This window comes from Acromyrmex echinatior, chromosome 14, assembly GCF_024713525.1.
Source record: "Acromyrmex echinatior isolate Ae372 chromosome 14, ASM2471352v2, whole genome shotgun sequence".
NCBI classification, from domain to species: Eukaryota; Metazoa; Arthropoda; class Insecta; order Hymenoptera; family Formicidae; genus Acromyrmex; species Acromyrmex echinatior.
In genome coordinates, this window is record NC_141865.1 from 9248188 (window position 1) to 9272980 (window position 24793).

The window sequence follows — 24793 nt, forward strand, 5'->3', positions numbered from 1 at the left end:
CAGGGTTGGCCATATTCGACGGAAAGATCTGGCAATGACAGAGATGTTAGATCGAGTAGAAAAAAAAATGTGTTTTTTTCCCATGATTGAAAAAAAACATCTTTCCGTCGAATATGGCCAACCCTGTATATTAAGTAGTTTTGTTCCTTAAGTTCAGATAGTGCTAGTATCTAAGGTCTAATTTTCAATATGGCGACGCCCATACAATGATGAATGATCTCATTCTCACCTTTTTTGACTCAGGTTTCGATATGGTTAATACCTTTGCGCTACTTTCGTAGCATTATCGATGCGGTATAATACAATTTAATGAATTTTATATCTGGTTAATCGACTCCGATGACAGAATCGGGGCGAATCAAGGATGAAGAAGACGAAGATAGCTTAGTGAATCGCAACGTGATGCAATCGACGTCAGTGATTATCAACATGGAATTACAAAGCATCATCCGTTATCGTACTTGTCGCCTTCGGTCGCATTTAACACAATTGCCACGTATATGCTCGTAAACTTGTAACTGCCAGTAGCTACAATCATGTCGAGTAATGCCGAGCAGAGTATCTCACCACCACCAAATAAAAAGCTGATGGTACGATTATTTTATGCAATATCGCTTCCTTCGCCTCGTACAGCATGATGAAATTAAAATAATATAATAAAACTTATAAAATAAGGTTTATATTTGTTTCGTATGGATTACATATATAATTCTCTTTAGCTTGATATCTGCTGTATATCGTGTATCAAATTTATTTTTTATTATCTTTTTTTCATCTTTTTCTTCAAAATATATGTATGTATGTATATATTTTGTATTTATCTTAAATACAAAAAATACAAGAATACAGATATAAGTAGGAACAAGCATATTTTAGATTTAAATATTTTATTGTTTAACCATGGTACAAAATTAAATTTGAAAAAAAAACATTTTGCTTATTTGTTGAAAGACTTAATGTCTTATTTTATATAGGATAATTCAATATGGATGACACTGGAAGAGAAATTGATTTATTATGAAGAAATCTATGTTGTCTAAAACATGGAATCGAACCTTTTATGGAAAGTTTCATTTTCGAAGATTCAGTTGAAATTGTAATTATACTTGTCCTCCCTTTTTGAATAATTTTCTTTGAAATTGATTCATATCCATGAGTATAGATAAAATAAATATTCAGATAAATATTTATTTAACTGTAAAAATACATGTAATATTACAGAAACGATTGTTAGCACAAATTTCAGACACTTATACTAAAAAGAATTATAATCATTCAAAAAATTAATATGGAAATCTGTAATTATATGAATTTAACATGTCCATCAAAAAATATCAAGTTGAGAAGTGATAATATTTCACGACTTAAACTTCTTCAGTCTGAAATGAGATAGTTCTTTCTTGAAAAAAATACAATAAACACATTAAATCTTTTGAAATTTCAAATTATATTCTGTTTCTTCAGCAAATTATTTCCAAATAATAAAATTGTGAAAACGTTTGAATTTAAATATATTATGTAAAATTTTGAAAATTTTTTTAGATCTGCGCAAACGTGTCGGAGCAAGCGCATCATGTATCCAGAGCTAAACGGGGACAAGCTATAGGCAGTATTCGTGGTTTTCGAGGTTGCACAGTATGGCTAACTGGTCTCTCTGGTGCTGGCAAGACTTCCATCTCGTTTCAAATGGAAGCGATTTTGGTGAATCATGGTATTCCTGCCTATGGTCTAGATGGCGACAATGTTAGGAGTGGTCTAAATCGCAATCTAACCTTTAGTAAGCAAGATAGAAAAGAAAATATTAGAAGAGTGGCTGAAGTAGCAAAACTTTTCGCCGACAGCGGACAAATATGTCTCTGCAGCTTCGTGTCACCTTTTGAAGAAGATAGACAGATGGCAAGGCAGATTCATAAAGAAGCTGACTTGCCCTTCTTCGAGATATTTGTAGATACACCCTTGCAAATTTGTGAAGCTCGCGACACTAAAGGCCTTTACAAGAAAGCGCGGCAGGGTACCATTAAAGGTTTCACCGGCATCGATCAAATGTACGAGAGACCCACGAAACCTGATTTAATTGTAAAGACCGAGAATTGCACTCCTGAGGAGTCTGCTTCGACTGTAATTGAGCTTTTAAAGATGCACCGCATCATTCCGCCGTTTATAAAACCATCAGATCTGATCAAGGAGCTCTTTGTTCCGGATTCTAAGCTAGCTTCTATGAAAATGGAAGCAGAAACTCTACAATGCGTGGAGATTAATGAACTCGACGTGCAATGGCTACAAGTTTTAGCAGAAGGATGGGCGACACCATTAACAGGTTTTATGAGGGAACATCAATACCTTCAGGTATGCTTTAAGCAACCTTGAAACATGATTGCATCCTGCATATGATGTATTACTTGAAAATTAATGATACGATTTTATCTATCAATCATTGGATCATCATAATTTCTCTTCTTTAAGACTCAACACTTACGATGTTTGCTCGAAGATGGCAAAGAAGTGAACCAATCGGTGCCAATTGTCCTTGCAATAAGCACGATTGATAAGAACCGTTTGGAAAATTCTCTTGCTGTGACCTTGAGGCACAAACAGAAAGTTTTGGCCATTCTACGAAGACCGGAATTTTATTTCCATCGAAAAGAGGAGCGTTGCAGTTGGCAGTTTGGCACTAACAACTTAGGTCATCCCTATGTCAGGATGATTTATGATTCCGGCGACTGGTTGATGGGTGGCGACCTCGAAGTGTTGGAGAGGATCAAATGGCATGACGGACTCGACAAATACAGACTCACGCCAAATGAGATACGTGCCAGATGTCGAAAAATGAAAGCTGACGCAGTATTTGCTTTCCAGTTAAGAAACCCCATTCACAATGGTCATGCGCTTCTTATGCAGGTATGTCACCTGTTCAAAGCAAACCGTTTTCCTCCATAACAATATGAATGAAAATCATTTTGTTTATCGCATAAGGATACAAAAAGACTGTTGTTGGAGGAGCGTGGTTTTAAAAATCCTGTGCTGCTGCTACATCCGCTAGGAGGCTGGACGAAAGAAGACGATGTATCCTTATACACCAGGATCCTGCAGCATAAAGCAGTTCTAGACGAAGGTGTGCTGGATGCTAATTCTACGTTACTAGCCATCTTTCCCAGCCCGATGATGTATGCTGGACCAATTGAGGTGAAAATTGTAACTAACTTAACAAGCCTTAATTTTAGTTGTAATTTGACTTTTAAGTTCAGCCGTTTTGCTAACAAAATTTTGACTTTGTTTCTGTTGTAATCCCGTCTTTTACTGTACTTACTATGATAACATAAATGAGATAAACACAATTGTTTTTATGCAGGTGCAATGGCACGCAAAGGCTAGGATGAATGCTGGCGCCAATTTTTACATCGTAGGTAGGGATCCTGCGGGTATACCACACCCAAACAAAGATGCCACGCCTGACGGCAATTTGTATGATCCCACTCATGGCGCCAGAGTACTCTCCATGGCCCGAGGTCTTCATAACCTCGAGATCATTCCATTTAAAGTGGCTGCTTATGATACACGGAATGGTAAGATGACGTTCTTCGAACCTGAACGAAAGCAAGATTTTGAGTTTATTTCGGGAACAAAGATGCGAGGTGAGTTTTTGATTATGATATATTCTAGAATATATAAGTTTTAATATTCTATAAAATATATATGAACAATATAAGTAAAATGATTAGTGAAAGGTAAAAGCAAAATTAAGCAAAACAGACACACATTAATAATAAAATAATATAAAAACAAAGATAAACACAAGGTACAGCAAGGTAAAAACAAAGATAAAACAGAAAATTAAAATAATAAATTTTACGCCTGATCTTCATCTTTGTTTCATATGATTAAACATTATAGAATTTATCCTACAAATTATCTCAATATGTTTTTGTTATATTTTTTTTCCAAGATGTTTTAAAAAATTGAAAAATTGTATATAATATTGAAACTTTTGAAATTCGAAATTTTGTACGTATGATTCAACATTAATTATTTTATTTACAGGATTAGCAGAGACAGGCCAGAATCCTCCGGATGGTTTCATGGCACCTAAAGCATGGCAAGTACTTGTACAATACTATCAAAATTTAGACAAAAATTAAAATTTGAACTCTAATGAGTGTTAAAAGTTTGATCTTCAGACGATTTTTAATGAATTTTGACGAACCTTAATTTGAAGTTTAGCTACTGACATATTTAAGAAAATATGAGAGAAAAAAAGAAAGAAGTATCCTTTCCTCTCTATCAAAGATTTGAGAAATTTGAAAAATCATTTCAGAAGTAACTTAAAAAATAAACTCAGATTAAAAAAAAAAGATAGTGCGGTTAATTCAGAATAGCTTGTACAAAGATCGTTTTTTTTTTTGTAAAGAAAATCACGGTTATAAAACTAAGTTATATTTAGGCAGATACAATTCGTTTATCTGATTCATGTTTATCAGAGCATTAATATATTATTTTATTTTAAAACTAATATCAGACTATTCGTTGAAAATCAATGGAATTTGAACGTGCATTATTCTCTACAAGTGCATGTTAAAGGTCTCAAATTTTTTAATAACAAAAATATGATATAAATATTGTAATTGATGAAATACCTAATGCGCATATAGCATTCTTAGCGAAATGTATATTGAATATTTTATCAATCAAAATATTTATGTTACTTTTGGACTTAGATATTTTTATATATAACTTCTTTATAACGGAATCGGCATGAATTTGAAATACAATTCTTTCGCGATCAACAATAAAACAATGATAGATAAAAGAATTTCATCTTTTCTCAAGACGAGAAGAACATTCCGATTCTACTTAGGAAGAATTTTCAAAAATAGATACATTCAATCATTGGAATAAGCATAAGCTCAGAAAAACTTCATAGATACTTTGAAGACTTAGAGATATTAATTCAAATAAATGTATAAGTTACATTGAAATTTAAATAAACTTTACTTATAAACTTTATGTCAAACGTTATACATTTGAATTTCATGCAGCACAGAATCTTTAGCTACATTATAACACGTTGCAATTTTGTGAAAACATTGTAAAAAGAAACATTGCAAAATTACAAGATCCATAGCAATTGTGGCAACAAAAAAAATTGTTAAGTCCAATTCTGATTTATTAAGAAGCAATTACATGCGGTACTGAAAAAAATCTTATGCACTAACAAATACAATGATAGCCATTGACATAACTAAAATAAAATCATATGCATTTACTTATCTAATAAATGTATGTACTTTTCTGATTAATTCCAAATAATTTTTCCATAACTTAAATTCTCAATATACATATACTATGATGACATATACTGCAATTGTGACTATATTTGATTATTTATTATATAATAATATTTACGGTTACATTGCTACTTTTATTAAATTTATTTTTATATTAGAAGGTATATAAAAAAGACATGATTTTTTTATCTGACGTTGAATCTCTACTTTTTTTTTCAAGTTTATCCGTTTAAATTACTAACATAACGAATGTATAATATATCATAAGATATTTATAACACTGTCATTAATATATGTGCATCGTACCGAAATTATGCCTTGCGTGATACATTTTATATTACCTTGACAGGCAGACATTTCTAAATTCTATATAACGTTACGATTTTTTAGTCAACTAGTTAACAGACTACGCAACTGCATTATACATAATATTGCAATCTTGCAATGAAATATTTCTATAGTGTTTTTGCAATCTTTTTGTGCTGTACGAAGTGTATTCTTTCGGATGCATCATCCGGCATATTCACAATAATCCTCTATTGTATATAAAATTTTATTTTATACAAATGAAGTACGAAGAGTCTGATATTTTCTATATAAATACATAGAGAATAAATGTATATAATAAAAAAAATATATATATAAAATATATATATAATAGTGTTTCTTATAAAAAGATATTGTTTAAATAGTATTCCTATCACGCTTGTGTACGTTATTTTTTGTCTATCTTATATCTTGTTAATAATTATAATTGAAATAATTTTAAACTCTTTAATTAATGACAAAACTGAATATATTTATACAATCAAATCTTTATATGTTCTTCAGAATGATTTATAAATTAAAAAATTTTTTTTATGTATTTCCATATTATTGCTTAATTTTGTTATTATAAAATATTGATCATGTTTTTATATTCCTTGAATTTTTTTTTACATATTTTGCAGTATAATTTCTGCTGCAGCGGTTAAAGAATTTAAAAAATAAAAAATTTATAGATTTTTAAAGTGAAGAAAAATGCATAAGTTCCTATGACTAAATCTAGATATTTGAAATTTCAATTCCTAACATTAAAAAGATATTTCGTTGCAAGATTACACAATATTGTTATACGACTGTAAAATAATTACGATTATAAATAATTCACGATTTACGGCTGTTTCTATTTACAACTATAAATCTGAAAGAAAGTCTTCTGCGTATATTTCATATATATATATATATTTTGTCGAATTGAGAAATACTGATTTGTTTGAATGTAATAATGCAGAGAAAAAAATTGAGATAACTTGATTGCTATGTCATCCATAGCTGCAGCAAATAATTACGCTTTAACGAGTAGTGACGTATATATTTAATTTCAAATTGGAATGCCAAAAGAACGTCGGCATACAAATATATATATATGTACCGATGTCTTTTTAATTTTCTTTCAGCTGTAAAATTTATCATTTTGTTATAAATAATTATATTAACATAAAAGTTAATTAGTTACACATTATGTACGCCTACTTATTTTTAAAACAATTTCTCTAATCTTATGAGTGCCTCTTACATTAATTTTATTAATATATAATCACCTTCCTTCTCTTAAAAAAAATATATATATATATACACACATCCATCACTATATTTAACTTCTCTTTTTTCCTCTTCAATTTTTATACTTGCAAATGCATATTATGTATAAAAGTGCAAATTTTTTTCTCGTAAAATTAGATATATCGATTTATATATCGTTGTTTTATTTAGAAATCAATTTTTATTCTGAAGAAAGAACGTTAGAATAATCAGTGACATTAAAAAATATGCATTTCCTTATAATACTTTACATCTTATTTAAGACTTAATATATATAAACTGAGTTCGTCACTCTTTAACTATCTTTGTAAAATATAATAAGCATTAGCAAAGTACGTACTAAAAAGCGGTTTGTTTTTTAAGCTGTATTATGTTACATTTTCTGAGTTTAAGTGAATAAATAATTTCTATAATATATGCAGAGATAGATTTTAAAAAATTCGAAATTTGGGCAAGGAAAACAAGTACAAGAACGCGTAGTAAAAATATTTAAATCTTACTATTAGAACTATTCTTTTTAACTGTATGTCCTGTATTTGAAATAAATTAATGACAAATGCATTCAAAGTTTGAAATAAAGGAAAAACGCTGTAAATATAGCTAAGTAAAGCAGAGTTTGCGTCTGTTAATATTTCGCAGTGACTCTGTTGACATAGAACGCGGATGATTATTAAGATCCTGTTATCCTATTTATTTTTATTTGAAGCGAGAGGAGCGCGAGCGTGGTAGACAGCGCATTGGTCTATCATTAAAGATCTCGAATTCGATCTTGATAGGAACCAAAATATTTACGCTCGTATCTCCTCTCGAAAAAGGCCGGAAAATCTCTTCTGTGGGAGTCTTCGCCCACAGAAACACTTCTCGAAAAATCTGCCGTTCGAAACCAGCATTAAAAATAAGTCCCATATGCTTGTGGCAATTAAATAATTAGCATATACACCATAAGCATATGAGAGAGATGTAACACAGGCTTGAGGCCAAACGTAAGGAAGAATAAGAAGAAATGCCTAGAAATAATGTCTTCACTGACATTAGTTTCGTGATAGTGTGGAATTATCCGAGGCGTCGAGTGGCTTGCCACTCGGTGTGATTGACTCACGATCTATAGATCTGGTTCAATCCCACTTGCGCCCAGAACGCAATTTTTTGCGTTTAAGGGATCGAAAATAGTTCCGTTTGATGATTAACAGATTTTTAATTCAGCGTTAAACTGTAGGTCCCATATATCAGTATTTATACATAAATTTATTCAAGTCCGGATTGACTGATAAATACTATGAAACAAATACTGATAAATTTTGTTATGTATCCTGCATTATTTAATGATCCAAAGATATAAAAATTAAAACCCTATGAGAATTTAAAAAATTTCTAGTTGAGAATACAAAATTTGAAAAACCTGAAATCTAGAAAACTAAAATTTAGAAAACTCCATCAAATTTAAGAAATGTTATACCACATATTTTCTAAATTTAACAGAATCTCTCTCCTATGGTTATATATATAGAAATTAGAATTCAATTATATAGAAATTACGAGAAATCAAAATTTTTGTTCTTTTATGTCGTGATATCAATTGCATATACTTACCACAATATTTAATCAAGGAGATTAAATGGGGTCCAAAAACTTAAAAATTCTTGAATCTTTTATCAATACGTTCAATTTACAGGAAAAAATCTGTGAAGTTAAATTTAATTGTTATACATGATTGATGCGGTTGGGAGATTAACTTCAGTGTTTGCGTCGGACAAGTCGGGCAGAGATAATACCACTGGTATGGGTATCACTTGAATCTTCCCCGAGTCGTCTTCGCTTTGCAGCACCACCGCGGTGCCAGATTGCAAAATATCATTCGTCATAATTTCATCTGTTATTATCTCTGCGCCAGACTCTATACTATCGGCCGTAACTTCCTCGGTGTACATATTGGAATCTTCTATGTTCATAATTAATTCGGTAGCTTCCGATGCTTCTCTCGAAGTTTCTTCATACTCCTAGAAGAACAATCAATTCACAAAAGAAATTTAAAAAAATCAATAAGATTCATCTGTTCATAAGAATTATACTTCATATATTGTCTTCAACATTTCCTCGCTGACAATAGTAATCAGAAATGTTAAAATAAAGCTACTAAATAAGAGCCTTACCTGTTCATACACCTGTTCGTATTGCTCTCCATTTTCAAACTTGACTTCTTCAAACTTAACTATTTGTCCTTCTGATAAATGTGCATATTGTCCTTCCTGTTGTTCCTCGAATTGCTCTTCGGTAACATGCATATCTAGTTGACTTGCCGAGCGCTTAACGGTATCGTCCTGATCAGATTCGACGTCGGAATTGACGCACGCCGGATTCGAATTCTTCTGTTTAAGATTTCTTCCGGGTACAATACGCTTGAAACCTGAACCACCGAGACTCTCGTGACGACGTTCATGCTTGTTTTTATCGCCGAGATATTTGAAACGTTGCCGGCATACGCTGCACGAATATGGGCGTTCATTGGTATGTGTACGCTCGTGACAAACGAGAGCACTCACTTGTTTACATCGCCAAGGACAGTATCTGAAACATATTGAATAAACAATAAATAAATGTAATGATATGTAAATTTTATATATATATATATATATATAGGATGCGTCAAAATCCGGACAAATCGAACAATTTCTTTAAACAAAATATTTTTAATGAAAAATTAAATATTACAAAAAATCCTTTTACATGGCGCTTGGGGGGAGGGATCCTTTTACAGAGCACAATTATTCGATATATCTTCCATTAGCTTGAACGACAGCCTCTATTTTCGGTCTGAAACGTTCACACGCACTGTAATGTAGCACTGTCTATGCCGACGAATGCTGCCTCGAATAGCGGTCCTTAATGACGTCACATTGGGATGCCGAGATTTGTTTGTGACGCTTTCAACTACGCTGCATACGTAGTAGTCCAAGGGATTTAAATCTGAGCTGTTGAGAGCCAGAATTCCTTGGACCAAAACGACATATCGACGTTGTCTGAGAGCCAATTTTGAATCAAATGACTCGTATGAATCGGTGCACCATTCTGCTAAAAAACATATGGCCTTCCGGACGCCACAGTTTCCATCCACGGCTTCACTACATCCATCGGAACGCGCAACGATTGCCCTGGGTCATCCGAATTCAGTGCTTGAGCCTTTTCAACGACTGCGAGGGTCCTTGCGGTGTGTTCTTTCGAGTGACTCTTCCTCGCTGGCACACTGGAACCTTCGTTGGACTGTTCTAAAGCCGTATTTTGTTATAAACGGTTGATCTCGGATATCTAAAGAACTGAATTATTTCCGTTGCTGAGCGCCCAGCGCGAAGGCCTTCGATGATCGCGGCTCTTCGATTATACTCCGCACTTGGTTTCAACATCGCGTCCATTTTGAGAATATGACTGTTTATTAGAAGCATCAGGTTTTCTCGGACGCCAACAACAACCTTTGGCGGAGGCACAATATAGCGGAAAATTTAAATTGAAATTTGTTCGAATTTTAGTGATGCACCCTATATATGTATATATACATATACATACATACATACATACATATATATATATATATATATATATATATATATAATATATGACTATTTTTAACTTTTCCATTTTGACAAGACGCAAGCGATTACAAATTGCAATCTTCCAAACTTAACAAATCATACTCGGGCGCGCGAGAGATACAAATTAGACAGTTTTCAGATTGAATGCGTAATAATACTTCAAATGTATAATATTTTAATGCGTTTTCAATATATTTATATTTTATAGAAAAAATTACAACGAATTATATTTGTCATATGAATATTTCAAGAAGAAAATAATCTTGACGTAATTTTGTTTATAAAAATTAAAAGAATCAATTTTTTTCTTGCTGCCTAATAATAAACGTATAATAATTCACTTACTTGCACTGTAAAGGTCTCTCGTCGCTGTGTCGGTTTTGATGATGCTTGATCAGCTGAATCTTTGTCTTCAAATTGAAACCACAAACCTCGCAAGTATATGGTCTTTCCTCAGAATGGGAGATCATATGAGTCTTTAGCCGTAATTGATTCACGAATCGTTTTGGACAGTGAGGACATGCCAAAGTACCCTCGAGACGATTGTGCACGACCATCAAATGATGACGCAGACGCACTTCAGAGTTGAAAATACCTTCACAATCGCTGCATTTCAACGGGTCCTTTTCCATATGCGTATTTTTAATATGTGTACGAAGTATCAGCTCTGTCTTAAAAGTCTTATTGCAATGATAGCAAGAAACCCGTTTCTTTTCAGGTAGACCAGACTCGTTGCGAGTAATACCTAGAAGAAAAATAATTTTTCTGTTATATCGAAAATTTCATCCAAAATGTATTAAAATGTTTTTTCTCTCTTTCTTTCTTATCACTTATTCTCTTTCACATATATTATCTACAAGTTTCTCGCAAATATTTTATAATTATTTTAAACTCTAATAATATTCTCGTAAATTTTTTTTTATAGACTAATAATATATAATACTAAAAGTATTATAGATTGAAAATTATTAAAAAATGTTAGAATCACATTATAAATTATTTAGTGTAAATCATTTAACAACATCAAACATATGTTACCTGGTACTAACTGATTATGAATATGCGACATATGCCACTCGAGCGATCTCGTTGAAATCATTGATCTATTACAAATATGACACGTATACTGCTTTCCATCCTTATGTTCTCTATTCCTGTGAATTACCAAAGTCGAATGATTTGGGAACTTTTCCCCACAAACTTGGCAGGAACATTCTTTCAACCCTCTACTTCCAGTTTTTTCGTGCACTCTCAAATGCAGTCTCAAACCATCCCTCCGATTAAATCCAACGCCGCAAGTATCACAACGGAACTGTCTTTGATCTTCGTGAATTCTCACATGTTGTTTCAAAGTCGAGCTATTTTTGAACATCTTGTCGCAATGTGGACATTGGATACTGTAAGCTTTGTGTGTATGCATGTGTTTTGACAAACTATAAAACGGCACCAATTTTCTGCAAACTGGACATTCCCTCTTATTTCCAACCGGTTGATGTTTTCTGATTCTATGATGTCTTAAACTCGCGGGATTCTTAAAATCCGCACCGCAATCCTCACAAAGATATGCTCTTAAAGTAGTGTGAACAGATTTTAAATGAAAGCTCAGTTTTTGTTTGAAAGCAAATTTTTTTGGACATTTCGGACATTGATAAATCTTCTCCAAACTCGTGTGTTGCGTCTTCTGATGCTGGTCCAAAGTTCCTTGATGTTTGAATCTTTCACCACAAATCTCGCAAAGTTGACCATAAAGAGTATCAACGTGTTTCTGCTCATGTTGACGTTTTTTTCCTTTGGAATCTAGAACTATTTCGCAATATTTGCAAATAAATTTTTTCACACAAATTACATTATGATTTCTTTTTGCTTTATTAGTTTGAAATTCTTCCCCGCAATCATCGCAGCAATGAAGGATACGGTAGTCGTGAGATTTCAGATGTCCTTCAAGGAGATCGCGGTTGGGGAAGGTTTCGGAACAATAATCACATTCTAAATAATTATCTTCATCGGAAATAAGATCGAAAAGAAGACCGGTAGGATGTTGAGTTTCCATAAGATCTGGAAGCGATTTAGATGATGATTTTATAGTTGTGGAGAATCGATCCTCATAGAGGGAAATTATATCCTCGTCCTTGAGGCGAGCAAGAATGATTTTACGCTGCTTCAGATATTCTAGGAATTCCTAGAAAAAAAAAGAAATTGAAGAAAATAAAACGATAAATTTAAAAAAACCGAAATAAATTATAAATGTGAATAAAGAATTTTGTACACCAAGGATGTCAGAAATTCAAGGACATTTTTACGATTAATGATAGAGGAATAGATAAGAGAGATAAATAAGATAAAGTAGTAGTCTTAATAATGTTTAATAATGAAATTTCAATTACCTGCAGATTTTCTGTTTTCTCCAAGACTTTTGCTAATTTTTCCAAATTCTCTTCGCTACATGATTCATCTAGTTCCTTTTGCAAACTTTCCTTTTTCCGCTTTGTCTCTTCCAATTTTTTCATTCTCGATAACTTTGAATGTTCTTCTGTATTATCACTAATTCTTTCTTGACTTTTCTCAATCTTTACATCTTTCTCCATTTTCTCTTCTTTCTGCTTCTCATTCTCCTCTTCTTCTTTTATTTCTTCTTCCTCTTTATCTTTTATTTTCTCCTCTTTCTTCGTCTCTCTTTCTTCATCTTCTTCTTTTATATCTATTATTTCTTCTTCCATCTTTTCAAAATTTGATTTGATAGAAATGTCTTCTTCTTGAATTTCTTTTTGTGTTTCGTTCACGGTATACGTTACTGCCGCCTGATTTCCAAGAACTTTTTCTCGTTTCTTTTTATATTCTTCGATTTGTTCCTCAATTATTTGTTCACGAGCGTCGGGACGTCGAGATGAAAAATCCTTCGTCAGTGTTTCATAACGTTTGAGAAAACGTTCAACAGGCTTGAGATCAGCGGAGACTGGCACTACTGCGCGTTTTGGTTCCATGGGTTTGTCCATTTTCTTGACCTGAAAGAAGTCAGAAGTATACAGGGTGTTTGGAAATTAGTCTTTTGTATAGGGGCAGATTGGACTAAATTGAGAAGAAAAATCCTCTACCATTTTGCAATTTTCGGCAATTTTTAGCAATTAATATCTTGTTAACTATTGCGAAAATTATTCTTGAGGCTTCCACGGGTGCTTTCTATATAAAGATTATTCGTTTCCTCCGTGTCCAGATCCATTCTTGGAATTCCAACGTTTCGTGAACCTTGCAGTCCACTTCAACAGGGCGAGGAGCAGTCTGATACTAGCTTAGTATCAGGCTGCTCCTCGTCTTGATTCCAAGAATGGATCTGGACATGGAGGAAACCCGCGAAACGCATAATCTTTATATATTGCGAAAATTATATACATATATAATAATATATAAAATTATCAATTATATATTATAAATACAACGACTATAAGTCAAAACAACACATTTAATAACAAAATAGAATTTAAAACTTCGAACAGTATTTTACAATCAAATTGAAATGATAAAATTAAAAGTAAGAAACGATTCGAGTGATTAAAAATCAACTATTAAAGGTTATAAGCAAAACAATACATTATATGACCCGAATATAATAAGTAACAAACATTTCTACCTCTCGCAAGATCATTATCAATGTTGTGGATAAAGTATCGATTTTTGAGAAATTACAATTAAAATTAAAATTCACGTATGTTTGGGAGGGAATATATATAAAATTATAATTTATACATCATACTTAAAAACACAGAAAAAAACTAACTTCCTGAGTAAACATAAAGTAAAATGACATAAGTTAAAATAAAGTTAAAAAAGGAAACAAAAAATGGAAACAGAAAATATAAAAAAGATATAGTGGAAATAAGATTGGAATCAAATGGAAATTGCAATATAATTCGCAATATAATTTGGAACATAACAAGAAAGAATGATAATTATAATTTTTCTCGATTTTTTGTAGGGATACAATGAAATTAATAATCGATAAAAGACCGAAAATAAAATATAACAATTCGTGTTAAAATAAGTAAAAAGAAAAAAAAACGAAGAAATAATTTCTCAGCATCAAAATAATAAAATGGGAAAGTAAAAAAAAAAACAAAAACTATATAATAAATTTAATTAAATTTTAATCAATTTTTCGCAATTTTCAACAATTTTCTCTTTTAAAATTATTTGCTCACACATACCTTTACCAGAAGAATCTCGTTCGGCTTGGATCCTTTCACAGTTACGTACATAATTCCTTCTTCTTCTGAAGGATTATTCATATTTAAGAGACTGTTCGTATCTAACTTTTGCACTTTATGCTTCTCTACTATACTTTGAATCTCATCTTCCCCTCCATTATTCGATATCATTGGTATTAATTTTCTTTTTAAGATATTCGGTTGCCACATTCCCTCTCTTTGACTTTCACTCTCTGAAGTCTGGGAGACTTCAGATTTCACAGAAATTCCCTCATTTCCTTCCACTCTCACATAAGAATCCGCTGCCATATCATACTTGTATACAGTTTTTAGGGATTTTTCTTCTTCCTCTTCTTCATCTACCAGGAGCGCAGGATCTTCAGGATCAAATTCCTCAATAGATTCTTCATCTTCTCCTTCTGCCACTTCCTCGAATATTCCTCCTCCTACCTGTATTACCTCTTTCTCCTCGGTGTCCTTTTCTTCTTCTTCCTTTTCCTTCTCCGTTTCCTTCTCAATTTCAAAGTCCTGTCTCATTTTTGATTCATTCAATGAAAAAATGGCACAGATTTTGGGAACTGAATCATCTATTTGATTTTCAAGAATTGCTTGGTTTACGTGCTCTGTTGATAATGAAGATAGATTTTGTTGAATTGTGGAGGGTAATTGATATTCTGACGTTGTTTCTGAAAAGAAGAAAGAATTTTCCTTATTTTCACAATATGTCATCATTTTTATCTTTTTTTCTTTTGTTAAATAAGCGTTACAATTTACTATTATGTTCCAGAAATAAGATTTTCAAGTTATGAACAATTTTAAACTCCTTTACGATATGTAATAAATATATCGAGATATTTTTGGTAATCAAACAATTTACGGCTTTCTTTGAATTCTTTGATTGATTTTGATTTTCCTAATAATATGGGCATATCTAAGCAATTTTCAGTTAGAAGTAATAAAAAAATTAAAATAATTTCTGAGAACAAATTTTTGAAAAGCTTTAAAGCTGCCGATGAATAACAAATTCTTTAAATAACAAATTCTTTTAAACAGACATTTATTTACAAGTAAAATTTTTATTTAAAATCTTGTTATAGCAAAATCTAAATAAAAATGTTAAAAATCATAAGATAATGTTCTTTCAAAGAACAATCTATATGTAACGTACAATAATTCACTGTAAATTGAAATATGTTAAAAAGAGACATCAAAAAAATGCAAAGAAGAATACCTGAAAAGGATGATAGCTTATCCTCTTTTATTATTAAAGAGTCATCGATCGATGTTACCTTCCTCATAGCATTATCAGTCGTGAGATTGACATGGATAGATTTTAATTTTATTTCAGCTTTTTTTATCTGCATAAAAAATTTATAACTCATTCTAAGGTCACAGATACAGTCCATGCACATCTGTGTGGACAAACTATTATCATAAGGATTAACTTCGAGATGCTTGATTTGCTGACTCAATCTCAATTTGATACCCTTTTCACTAAAGATGTCCACCTACAATATAAATTAGTCGTGAAAGTAGTTATAGTTATATAACCAATATATCCAAATGTAAATAATAATCATAATATACAATGTTTATACCAAAGGCAGTTTTAGGCCAGCGCAGGTACGGCAGTATTTTTTTAATTCTTGCCGTGTCCTTTCGAGAATGGATGTATCATTTTGCTGCGACTTGCTGTTACTTAAAGATGAAATTCTTGTCAACTCATTTAAGCTCTCGGTGTCCTGTAAACGGACACGAGGCGCAATCTTCTTCAGCTCATCTATGTCTCGAATTTGACCAACAACAGACCCTGTCTGAGATATTTTGCTAATGGTGTTACTGGTACCATTGTTAGCATGTTGAGGTTTCGATTCACTGTAGTTGTGATCACGCTTGTTGATTTCGGAATTTGACATTTTCTCCTTTTTTTTCCTTCCTCACTTATACTAGAATCATTTATATTTGCTCTTCAGCATGTGATAAATTTTAACTTGATATTTCTTACTTTTGTAAGATAGATTATATAAAATGTATATCTTCATTTATTTCTAGGATATTTTTAATAAGAAAATTTTAAATAATAAACAAAATATAATAAAAATAAAAGATATCTTATATTTATTAAAAAAATCTTTATAACATAAAATACCTTGATCATTGAAGAATTGAGTGCTGATCATAGTATTGCTGAACATTCTATAGTTTTTTGCTTGTTATATAGTTTCTGCTATATAATCACCTTTCCCTTATATTACAACTTTGAAACAATCGAGTTTTAATATCGTTAACGCCACAGTGAACGTTTTGTTTTTAAGATCAATTTAAATTTGTGTGCTTTTCTATAGACCACTATAACGAGTCTATATAGAAAATTAGAAAATAGAGATTAAAAAGTTTGTATTTTCCTGGAATTTTTCACAAAATCGTCAGAATGTTCTTCGATCAATCGCGGCATCGAATCTCTCTCTCCTCCCCCTCCCTCCCTCTCTCTTTGTGTTCTTTCCTTCCTTCTCTTTCTTTACTAAAATAAAATATATATATATATATATGTACATATATACATCAAAATAGTTGTATTTTAAAATTCTGCATTTAATTTATATTGAGCAATATTATCAGTCGAAAGTGTGTGTGTATGTGTTATGTATTACGACTATTAATTCTGAAATCAATTCGGTGTCCCATAAAAAAAACTTGATTCTAAACCGAATCAAACCAAGAACCGTATTCAGGATAGATAGAGACTCGGTTATAACACAGGATAAGTTTGAACCTTGAAGCTACCGAAAACAGAGACGTACTTTCAAAAACCATCGTACCTCAATACAATACCGACGATAATAATCCTGTCTCCGACGAGAGGAAACTCTAAATTCGCAGTATACTCTGGTATATTCGATACTTGGCCGTGAGTGCCAGATGGCGCGTGCAAATGGCGGCTTTCCCACGAAAATGCTTGGAAACACCACGAAGTAATGCGTCGATGCATTTAACTGAGCGAGCCATCTAGATTAGAGACCTCTAATGGCTCCCGCACATTGGGCGCGGCAACGCTTACAGGAAATTGTTGCAACCAATCATTCTTTTGCTTTTATGGAAAAGTAGTAAATTGATTGGCTACCGTGTCAATTTTTATCATGTGGCAAGTGTTGCTATGTACACGATCTATAAAGCTGACTTTTCATGCGCAACAGGAAAATATCGAAACAATAGAAATAGAATATAGAAAATAGAAATATAAATATAGAAAATAGAAATATAAATATAGAAATATACCAAGAATAACAGAATACATATTGCAGAGAATAATTCAATAATTCCGATTGAAATTCATTCCTTGTTTCGTGATAGGTTGTAAGATTAGGCCAGTGTTCATAGCCGATTCTTAAGGCCATTCTACATTGATCATATCATAGACGTCGCAAGTCATAAAGCTTGTTGCTTCAGCCAACCCGATGCTTCAATTTTAAAGTCGCATGATGCTTATGACGTTTCCAACGCTACGATACAACAATGTAGAATGACCTTTATATTTGAAATTGTCTTAAATATAGTATTAAGATAGTCTTAAGATATAAGCCAAGGGCCGTATTAGCTTCTTAAGACATTATTTAAGACGGTCTAAAATAAGAACCGAATATGAATACCAGCCTTAGAAATAGAGATTCAGATTCATGCGCAACAATCTGCGCAGATGCTTGACGCTTGCTTACAATGGCACCTTAAGCCCGATCTACAATAAGTTTTTAAACCTTAAGCTATAAAAAGTGGACGAATCATAGGACGATATTCAAGTTGATTCTTTAGGACGCGTTTACACTTTGACAGCAAAAAGCGGAAAAGCAGCAGCTAATCAGACTTGCGTTAGTAGTTGACAATTTCGGTTTTTTATAAGGTGCGTTCGGCAATGTAAATCTGAGATAAGAGCTAGCAGATGACGAGCTTGATCACATAATCTTGGAGCAATCCGAGTGCCAAGAATTAATTTCGAACTCCAGCAAATGAGAATAGATTAAAATGGATTGAGCTTTTTTTCTATTTTTCCATATTTTAAATAGCAAATACTTTTTTTCTATTTTTCTGTATTTTAAATAACAAATACTTTTTTTGAATTTAATTGGATTCAATTGGATTCAATTAGATTCAACTGGATGCAATTGGATTGAAAAACTTCATTTCCTATTCAAAATTTTGAATTGAACAGTATTCACAATTGTATTTGTGTGCACAGAAAAAGCTAATATTATTGTTAGATTGAAGAAATATGCTCCATGCAATTCCTATAAATGAATAAAAATGCATTCAGAATTGAAAAGTATTCATTTGAATATTCGTGAATCAATATTTCTGAAAAGCTGAATCCATTTCAATTCATTTCAATCCATTTTGTTTGCTGGGACGCTACAGAGCTGTAAACTGTCCTTTAAGCTTAGAGTATAAAATGAAATTGTTTATTTTTATAAATAAATAAAAAATACTTTATTAATTGAAAATTTCTTTCGCTTTACTAAAAATTGATAATAGTCTTATATACTAAAAATAGGTCGTTGCACATGAATGTAGCAGACTCATATGCAAAGTGTTTTCTTAAAAAAAAATACTACATTGCAAAATAAATTTCAACTATATATAAGTTATATATATCACTTGATTTATATTCGTTATTAGAGACTTTAATATATTAATAGAATTTGATTTTATTTCTTTCTATATGTGCATAAGCTTTGATTTAAAAATTAATTAGCAAATTCTTTGTTTTCAAATACGTAACTTTAAATTCATAAAGAGGAGAAAAGAATTAAAAACTTACTTTCCTTATTGTACATAATGTATTCCATGAATTTCTATTTGATAGCATTTGTTTGAGCGATTGTAGACTCAGACATTATAACAGTTCAAATACACTATTTGTAAAATAGAAGTATTAAAAGAAATGAATATACATTATGTGTTAACAAATCAGTTGGATACATTATCATAAATATACAGGTAATGAATTTAATTTAGGCGTGAAAATCTACATTAGCTCTGTGATTTCGGTTTTTGAATCTGGAGTAGATCGAGCAGCTCGATTGACTCTAGAAATGTTAATACCGAACGCAGAGATGACATGTAGCAGAAAGATGCGAGTTGCCGAACGCACCTATACTACGTTCGGGAAGGTGCTATTAGCGCTATTTATGTCATTTCCTTGTTTTTTAAATAAACAATGAAGATAAAATAACAGAAGTAGTGTTAATAACGTTTTCCCAAACGCACCATTGCTACTACCAACACGAGTTCTGATTGGCCACTGCTTTTTCGTTTTCTGCTTTTGCGTCAAGATGTAAATACGCCCTAAGGCTTGAGTAGGCTTGAGGCTTTCTCCTGTAAAATGAACAGATGAACTAAAACCTAACCTTACCTAACCCATGAGACGAATGATTTTAAAGCAATTTGAAATAATTTCAAGTAATTCACAATAGTCTATCGAAGTGAATAATGATAGATTTACTTGGTTAAAAAAGATTAAAATTTTTGAAGAGTTGAAATCCGTAATATGTCGAATGAATTTGTGCATTCTGTTACGGTCCCGCGTATCTACAAAATCACGGCCGATATTGTTCGCCGCGTGCGAGAAGATGGTGCTAGCCTAAAAACGTTGATTTACGAAAAAAAGCATCCTGTAAGTGTAAAACATATAATCGTAAAAAGAATATAACTTTAATTGAAAAAGATTTGATCTTCCGTTAATTATGCTGCTTATAATTACGTTATAAGAATGTAATTTAACGTGTACGATTCAGAATGTGGCCGGCATATACGGCCTCGCGGTCAACACCTTACAAGCGTTACCTCAGTTAGACCAGTTGTTTGACAAGACCCAAATTCTAACGGAACAACCGCGTCTGAATCCCTGGTTAGCCAGAGTTCTCATAACGGAGCTCTTATGGCGCAAGAGATGCTTGAAGAACCGCTCCAAGCCAGTTCTAACTGTTCTAGCTTACGAAAACAAACTACGGGAAGAATCAATAAACCTCGGCTACATAGAAACTTTCGTCGATCATAAAGACAAAGGTAATTATCTTTAATAATCACCGCATGCTTGCATTTTTACAGAATTTCAATCTTCGAAGACTCATCCTAGTGCAGTAAAAACATTTTCCTTCATGGTCCTGATTATTCGCAACTGCAGAATATTATCCAGTCGACAGCACAAACAAGTTAAAATTGGAGATCTGCAAGATTATCAAAGCAGATCCTGTCATCAGGAATCAATTTGTGACAAAAAGAACAATTGCATGATGGGTCCAGCAGCAGTACTGGGAACATTGTTCCTTTATAGCATCGCCATGTTCACTTTACCGTTTGCTGCTTTCTTTATGATACAACGTTTTATGATATTAGAATTCCAAACTGATACTGCCGTGACTAATTACATTTCTGTACTGGCTGCTGTAATCACAGTGAACTTGATTATCTCCTGTTATGTTTATCAGGCTTTAAACGAGCCTGTTGAGGAGAAGGAACAAAGTGAAAACGAAATTAGAGTAGAATCTAAAGAGAGTTTAAATAAGAAAGATGATTAAAATAGTTTTCTTTCTAAAAAAAAAAGAATTTGTAAAAAAATTGTAAAATGTCAAATATTTTTTATATTATTTAATTAAAAAACAAGCACTCTTTATTACTTAATTAAAGGATATATATGTAATTGATATGTCTATATGCACAATGGAGAAAAAAAAAGTTTACTAAAAAAAATGTAAATATATAATGTATATAAATAAAAACTATATACATAATGATGAATAATCTTTATTGTAATAAAGTAGCAACAAATGGTACTTTATTTTTAAAACATTATGAATTGACCTATAAATCCCTTTCAAAAGATGATATATTAAATCTGCTATGTATTCTACATGAGAAATAAGAAACTGTCTTTTATCATTATTCCATAAAGTTTTGCTTATTTAGATATTACTTTAAATTTGTGTACTTTTGCTTAGAAACACTGCGCTACTTCTGGTTTTACATGCTGAAAAATAAGTGCATTTATAACAGACTTTATATGATATAAAAATATAAAAAGTTGGATAAGATATTTTAAGTGCACGATTAAGATCAAACTTAAATTTTAATGTAAATTTGATTTCAATTAGATGAAAAAATTTTAATGAAAAAGAAATGCAGGTACATTTACAGACATAGAAAAAAAAGAAAATTTAGCTTAATAAATATACTTAATAAATATATATCTTTTGCTATATTAAAAAATTAAACTTTCTTTTCATTAGATCAGACTTTTTTTCCTTTTTTTCTTTTAAAATTAATGCATATCTTATTCATGTATATGTGTGTGTCTTATGCATGAATATGTGTGTGTGTGTGTGTGTGTGTGTGTGTGTGTATCAAAATAAAAAAATATATAATGTATTTCATTTAATTATATAATGTATTTAATATTCTTCAAAAAGATTTGATTGTTTTCCTTTTCTCTTTTCAGTAAAAAGACCTAGATACGTTCGTGTCAATACTCTTCTGTTATCAGTGGAAAAAGCAATCTCCCTTTTCCAAGAGGATGGATGGCAATTATTACCCAAAAGTACAACATATTCTTCATATCTACAATCCTTGTCGCAATTATCAGAGCCGTATTTTATACAAGATCTGCACATACCAGAAATGTTAGCTTTTCCGCCCTCGACAATCTTTCATAATCACGAAGGCTATCGCGGTGGCAAGCTTATTCTTCAAGATAAGGTATAAATAATAGAATCTTTTCTATCTGTACTGATAATATTTTCTTTGTAACTTGTACGATTATTTTAGTATTATCAAATATTTATTACATAACTAATAGCCTTCTAAAAATGTATATGTGGGGCAGTTTTTATAATTATTTAATACAAGTTTATATTTACTCAACTTTTACCAAATTTTTTTAGTAGAAATAAATATTATTAATACTAATGTATCTAAGATACGTTTCATTTTTACATTAAAAATCTTATTTCACACTTAGGCTAGCAGTTTGCCGGTGCACTTGTTGAATCCTATTAGTGGTTCTACAGTGTTGGACATGTGCGCTGCGCCCGGCATGAAAGCTACTCATGTGGCAGCAAAACTACAAAATAATGGGTACACAATTTGTTTCGCAATCAGATTTGTTATTAGATAATATATAAAAAAAGAAAACCAAGAAATATATTATATTTATCTAATATTTATTTTTATTGAGTAATTTAAGTAAACTAATTAAAGTTTAGAAACAGATACTTTAACATAAATTATTATTTTTAAATATATAGAACAATTTATGCCGTGGAGATTGATGCTAAAAGATTTAAAACCTTACTCACTCAATTAGAAAAGACTCATGCCCTCTGTGTGGAGCCTCTTAATCAAGATGTTTTAACTCTCAATTCAAAATTGTATTCACATGTGGAATACATTTTAGTCGATCCAACTTGTTCTGGATCAGGTAAAAATTCCCTTTTAATGTAAATTAATAATGTCAAATTTTTCAGTTAATCAAAAAATAGCATAAAGGATAGAATAAGAAAATAGAAAATAATTCTTTTTATGATTCTTCGCATTATTCCTATTTGAAACAAGTAATCATTTATTTAATTGTAAAATATACCGACATAATTTTTATTTATGTACAATTTACGATATAATCTTACAATTTTCATTGAAGGCATTGTCGATAGACCGAAACAGAGCGAGATGGATGGAATGCCCGAACTAAAGCGTTTGAAAAATTTACAATCGTTTCAAGTTTATCTTTTGAGATATGCGCTGTTCAATTTTCCAAATGCGAAAAGAATAATCTACAGCACATGTTCTCTACATCCCGAAGAAAATGAGGAAGTAGTAGATGAAGTTCTGGCTAATGTTGGAAACGCTTATCGTTTGCTACCAGTTAGGCAATTGCTCAAAAATAACTGGACAAACTTCAGCTCGAAAAAATACAACTGTGGAGATTTATGTTTGTATTCGAAACCAAATGATGATTTTTGCAATGGGTTTTTCGTAGCAGTATTTGAGAGAAATTTTGATGTGACTCTGCCAAAATGCAAACTTAAAGGGGGTAACGAATATAATATGAATCTTACTGAGACTAACTTGAACATTAAGAAAGATGATATGGCGAAAACATTCGCACACCAACAAGAGAAATGTGAAAAGAAGAAAAAGAAGAAGAAGAAGAAAAAGGAAGAGAAAGAAGTAATTTCAATAAGTGATGAACAAATGAAGATATCGGCAGATATTGTTGAATTTGAAGTACTTGACATAGATAGCAAAATAAAAGCAAAAAGTAAAAACGAAGTTGAAAAAATGGATATTTGCAATGATTCGTTTAATTTTAATAAAGCATTGAATGGATCTAAAGATATACAAAAGGAAACATTAGATATCATGGAAACGAAAAAATCGAAGAAAAAAAAATCGAAGCATGAAAATACATTTCTAGAAATTGATTATGATGAAAAAGAGCAAAATAAGGAAATTGGAGTTGAACTGCTAAAGATAAAAAAGAAAAAAGAAAATAAAGAAATCAAGAATGATAAAATTCATAAAATAGAGCAAGCGGAAGAAACTGTAATTGGATCATCAAAGAAGAGGAAAAAAAGTAAAGAGATTTATTAAATAGAAATAAATATATTGTTAAGAAATCATATTTTTTGTATTGTATCTTCGCGTTATTCCTTATTCCGTATTTAGTCTGTTTATAAAATTGCCAATAATAGATGATAATATTGTATAGAGATTGTTTTTTGCTATGTTAAATTTTCTTAAGAGTCTAGTACTGAAATCTGTGCTTCTTTATTTGTATTTTTTGTATCTTTTAATTCTTTTTCTTTATCTAAACAATGAGTACATATTTACAAAAGATAACAAAACCATTTGTTGATTATTCGGCTATCTATTATTAATTATCAATGATCAATATATCAACTGTTCGCGATTGATAACTGAAAGAGTGAGTAAATTTTTTTTACCTACTGCAAGTACACACTCATTGAATGAAAGAAAACAACAAGGCGAGAAATAGAGAAAAAGAGAAAGAATATAATGAGTTTGCATAAAATTCGTTCTAAAGAATATTTCGCTAATTAAACATATATATATATATATATATATATATATAATTTTT

General features: G+C 31.4%; 3 protein-coding genes across 7 annotated transcripts; 2 read left to right on the forward strand and 1 right to left on the reverse strand.

The window, feature by feature from the left end:
* Positions 1-166: 166 nt before the first annotated feature.
* Papss (3'-phosphoadenosine 5'-phosphosulfate synthase) lies at positions 167-20926 on the forward strand. Of its 3 annotated transcripts, none has more exons than XM_087413108.1 (7): positions 167-590; positions 1543-2346; positions 2464-2898; positions 2974-3183; positions 3350-3632; positions 4039-4093; positions 20749-20926. In XM_087413108.1, coding segments are annotated over exons 1-7 (1842 nt in total). In that variant the 5' UTR covers positions 167-536; the 3' UTR covers positions 20750-20926. The 3 variants fall into 3 exon arrangements, with proteins under 3 accessions (XP_087269234.1, XP_011059116.1, XP_011059115.1); XM_011060814.2 differs by lacking the exon at positions 20749-20926 and adding an exon at positions 975-1096 and having other exon boundaries at positions 4039-4349; XM_011060813.2 differs by lacking the exon at positions 20749-20926 and having other exon boundaries at positions 4039-4349.
* LOC105148846 (Zinc finger protein 62) lies at positions 8502-17660 on the reverse strand. 3 transcript variants are annotated; one of them, XM_087413102.1, is made up of 10 exons: positions 17451-17660; positions 16799-17170; positions 16248-16595; positions 15881-16157; positions 14650-15335; positions 12835-13452; positions 11489-12629; positions 10796-11195; positions 9017-9431; positions 8502-8863 (listed from the first exon to the last, which is right to left on the reverse strand). In XM_087413102.1, the coding sequence occupies exons 3-10, from the start codon at positions 16563-16565 to the stop codon at positions 8561-8563; spliced, it is 4158 nt and encodes a 1385-aa protein (XP_087269228.1). In that variant the 5' UTR covers positions 16566-16595; positions 16799-17170; positions 17451-17660; the 3' UTR covers positions 8502-8560. The 3 variants fall into 3 exon arrangements, with proteins under 3 accessions (XP_087269228.1, XP_011059117.1, XP_087269227.1); XM_011060815.2 differs by having other exon boundaries at positions 17469-17659; XM_087413101.1 differs by lacking the exons at positions 16799-17170; positions 17451-17660 and having other exon boundaries at positions 16248-16620.
* Positions 20009-24316, forward strand: Nsun5 (Nop2/Sun-like domain containing protein 5). Its single transcript, XM_011060817.2, has 6 exons — positions 20009-20314; positions 20436-20706; positions 22136-22392; positions 22655-22770; positions 22941-23113; positions 23333-24316. Exons 1-6 carry the CDS (start codon positions 20189-20191, stop codon positions 24283-24285), a joined length of 1896 nt encoding a protein of 631 aa, XP_011059119.1. The 5' UTR covers positions 20009-20188; the 3' UTR covers positions 24286-24316.
* Positions 24317-24793: the final 477 nt, after the last annotated feature.

What these genes read in the sequence shown, in the direction of transcription:
- Papss (XM_011060813.2), top strand. Translation starts at nt 537, where the DNA reads ATGTCGAGTAATGCCGAGCAGAGTATCTCACCACCACCAAATAAAAAG. An exon ending in CACCAAATAAAAAGCTGATG is followed by an intron (nt 591 to 1,542) that starts GTACGATTATTT and finishes AAATTTTTTTAG; the next exon opens with ATCTGCGCAAACGTGTCGGA. An exon ending in GTCATGCGCTTCTTATGCAG is followed by an intron (nt 2,899 to 2,973) that starts GTATGTCACCTG and finishes TTATCGCATAAG; the next exon opens with GATACAAAAAGACTGTTGTT.
- LOC105148846 (XM_087413102.1), bottom strand. Translation starts at nt 16,565, where the DNA reads ATGTCAAATTCCGAAATCAACAAGCGTGATCACAACTACAGTGAATCG. An exon ending in CTGGCCTAAAACTGCCTTTG is followed by an intron (nt 16,158 to 16,247) that starts GTATAAACATTG and finishes TTTATATTGTAG; the next exon opens with GTGGACATCTTTAGTGAAAA. An exon ending in ACGAGATTCTTCTGGTAAAG is followed by an intron (nt 13,453 to 14,649) that starts GTATGTGTGAGC and finishes GACTTCTTTCAG; the next exon opens with GTCAAGAAAATGGACAAACC.
- Nsun5 (XM_011060817.2), top strand. Translation starts at nt 20,189, where the DNA reads ATGTCGAATGAATTTGTGCATTCTGTTACGGTCCCGCGTATCTACAAA. An exon ending in GCAAAACTACAAAATAATGG is followed by an intron (nt 22,771 to 22,940) that starts GTACACAATTTG and finishes TTAAATATATAG; the next exon opens with AACAATTTATGCCGTGGAGA. An exon ending in TCCAACTTGTTCTGGATCAG is followed by an intron (nt 23,114 to 23,332) that starts GTAAAAATTCCC and finishes TTTTCATTGAAG; the next exon opens with GCATTGTCGATAGACCGAAA.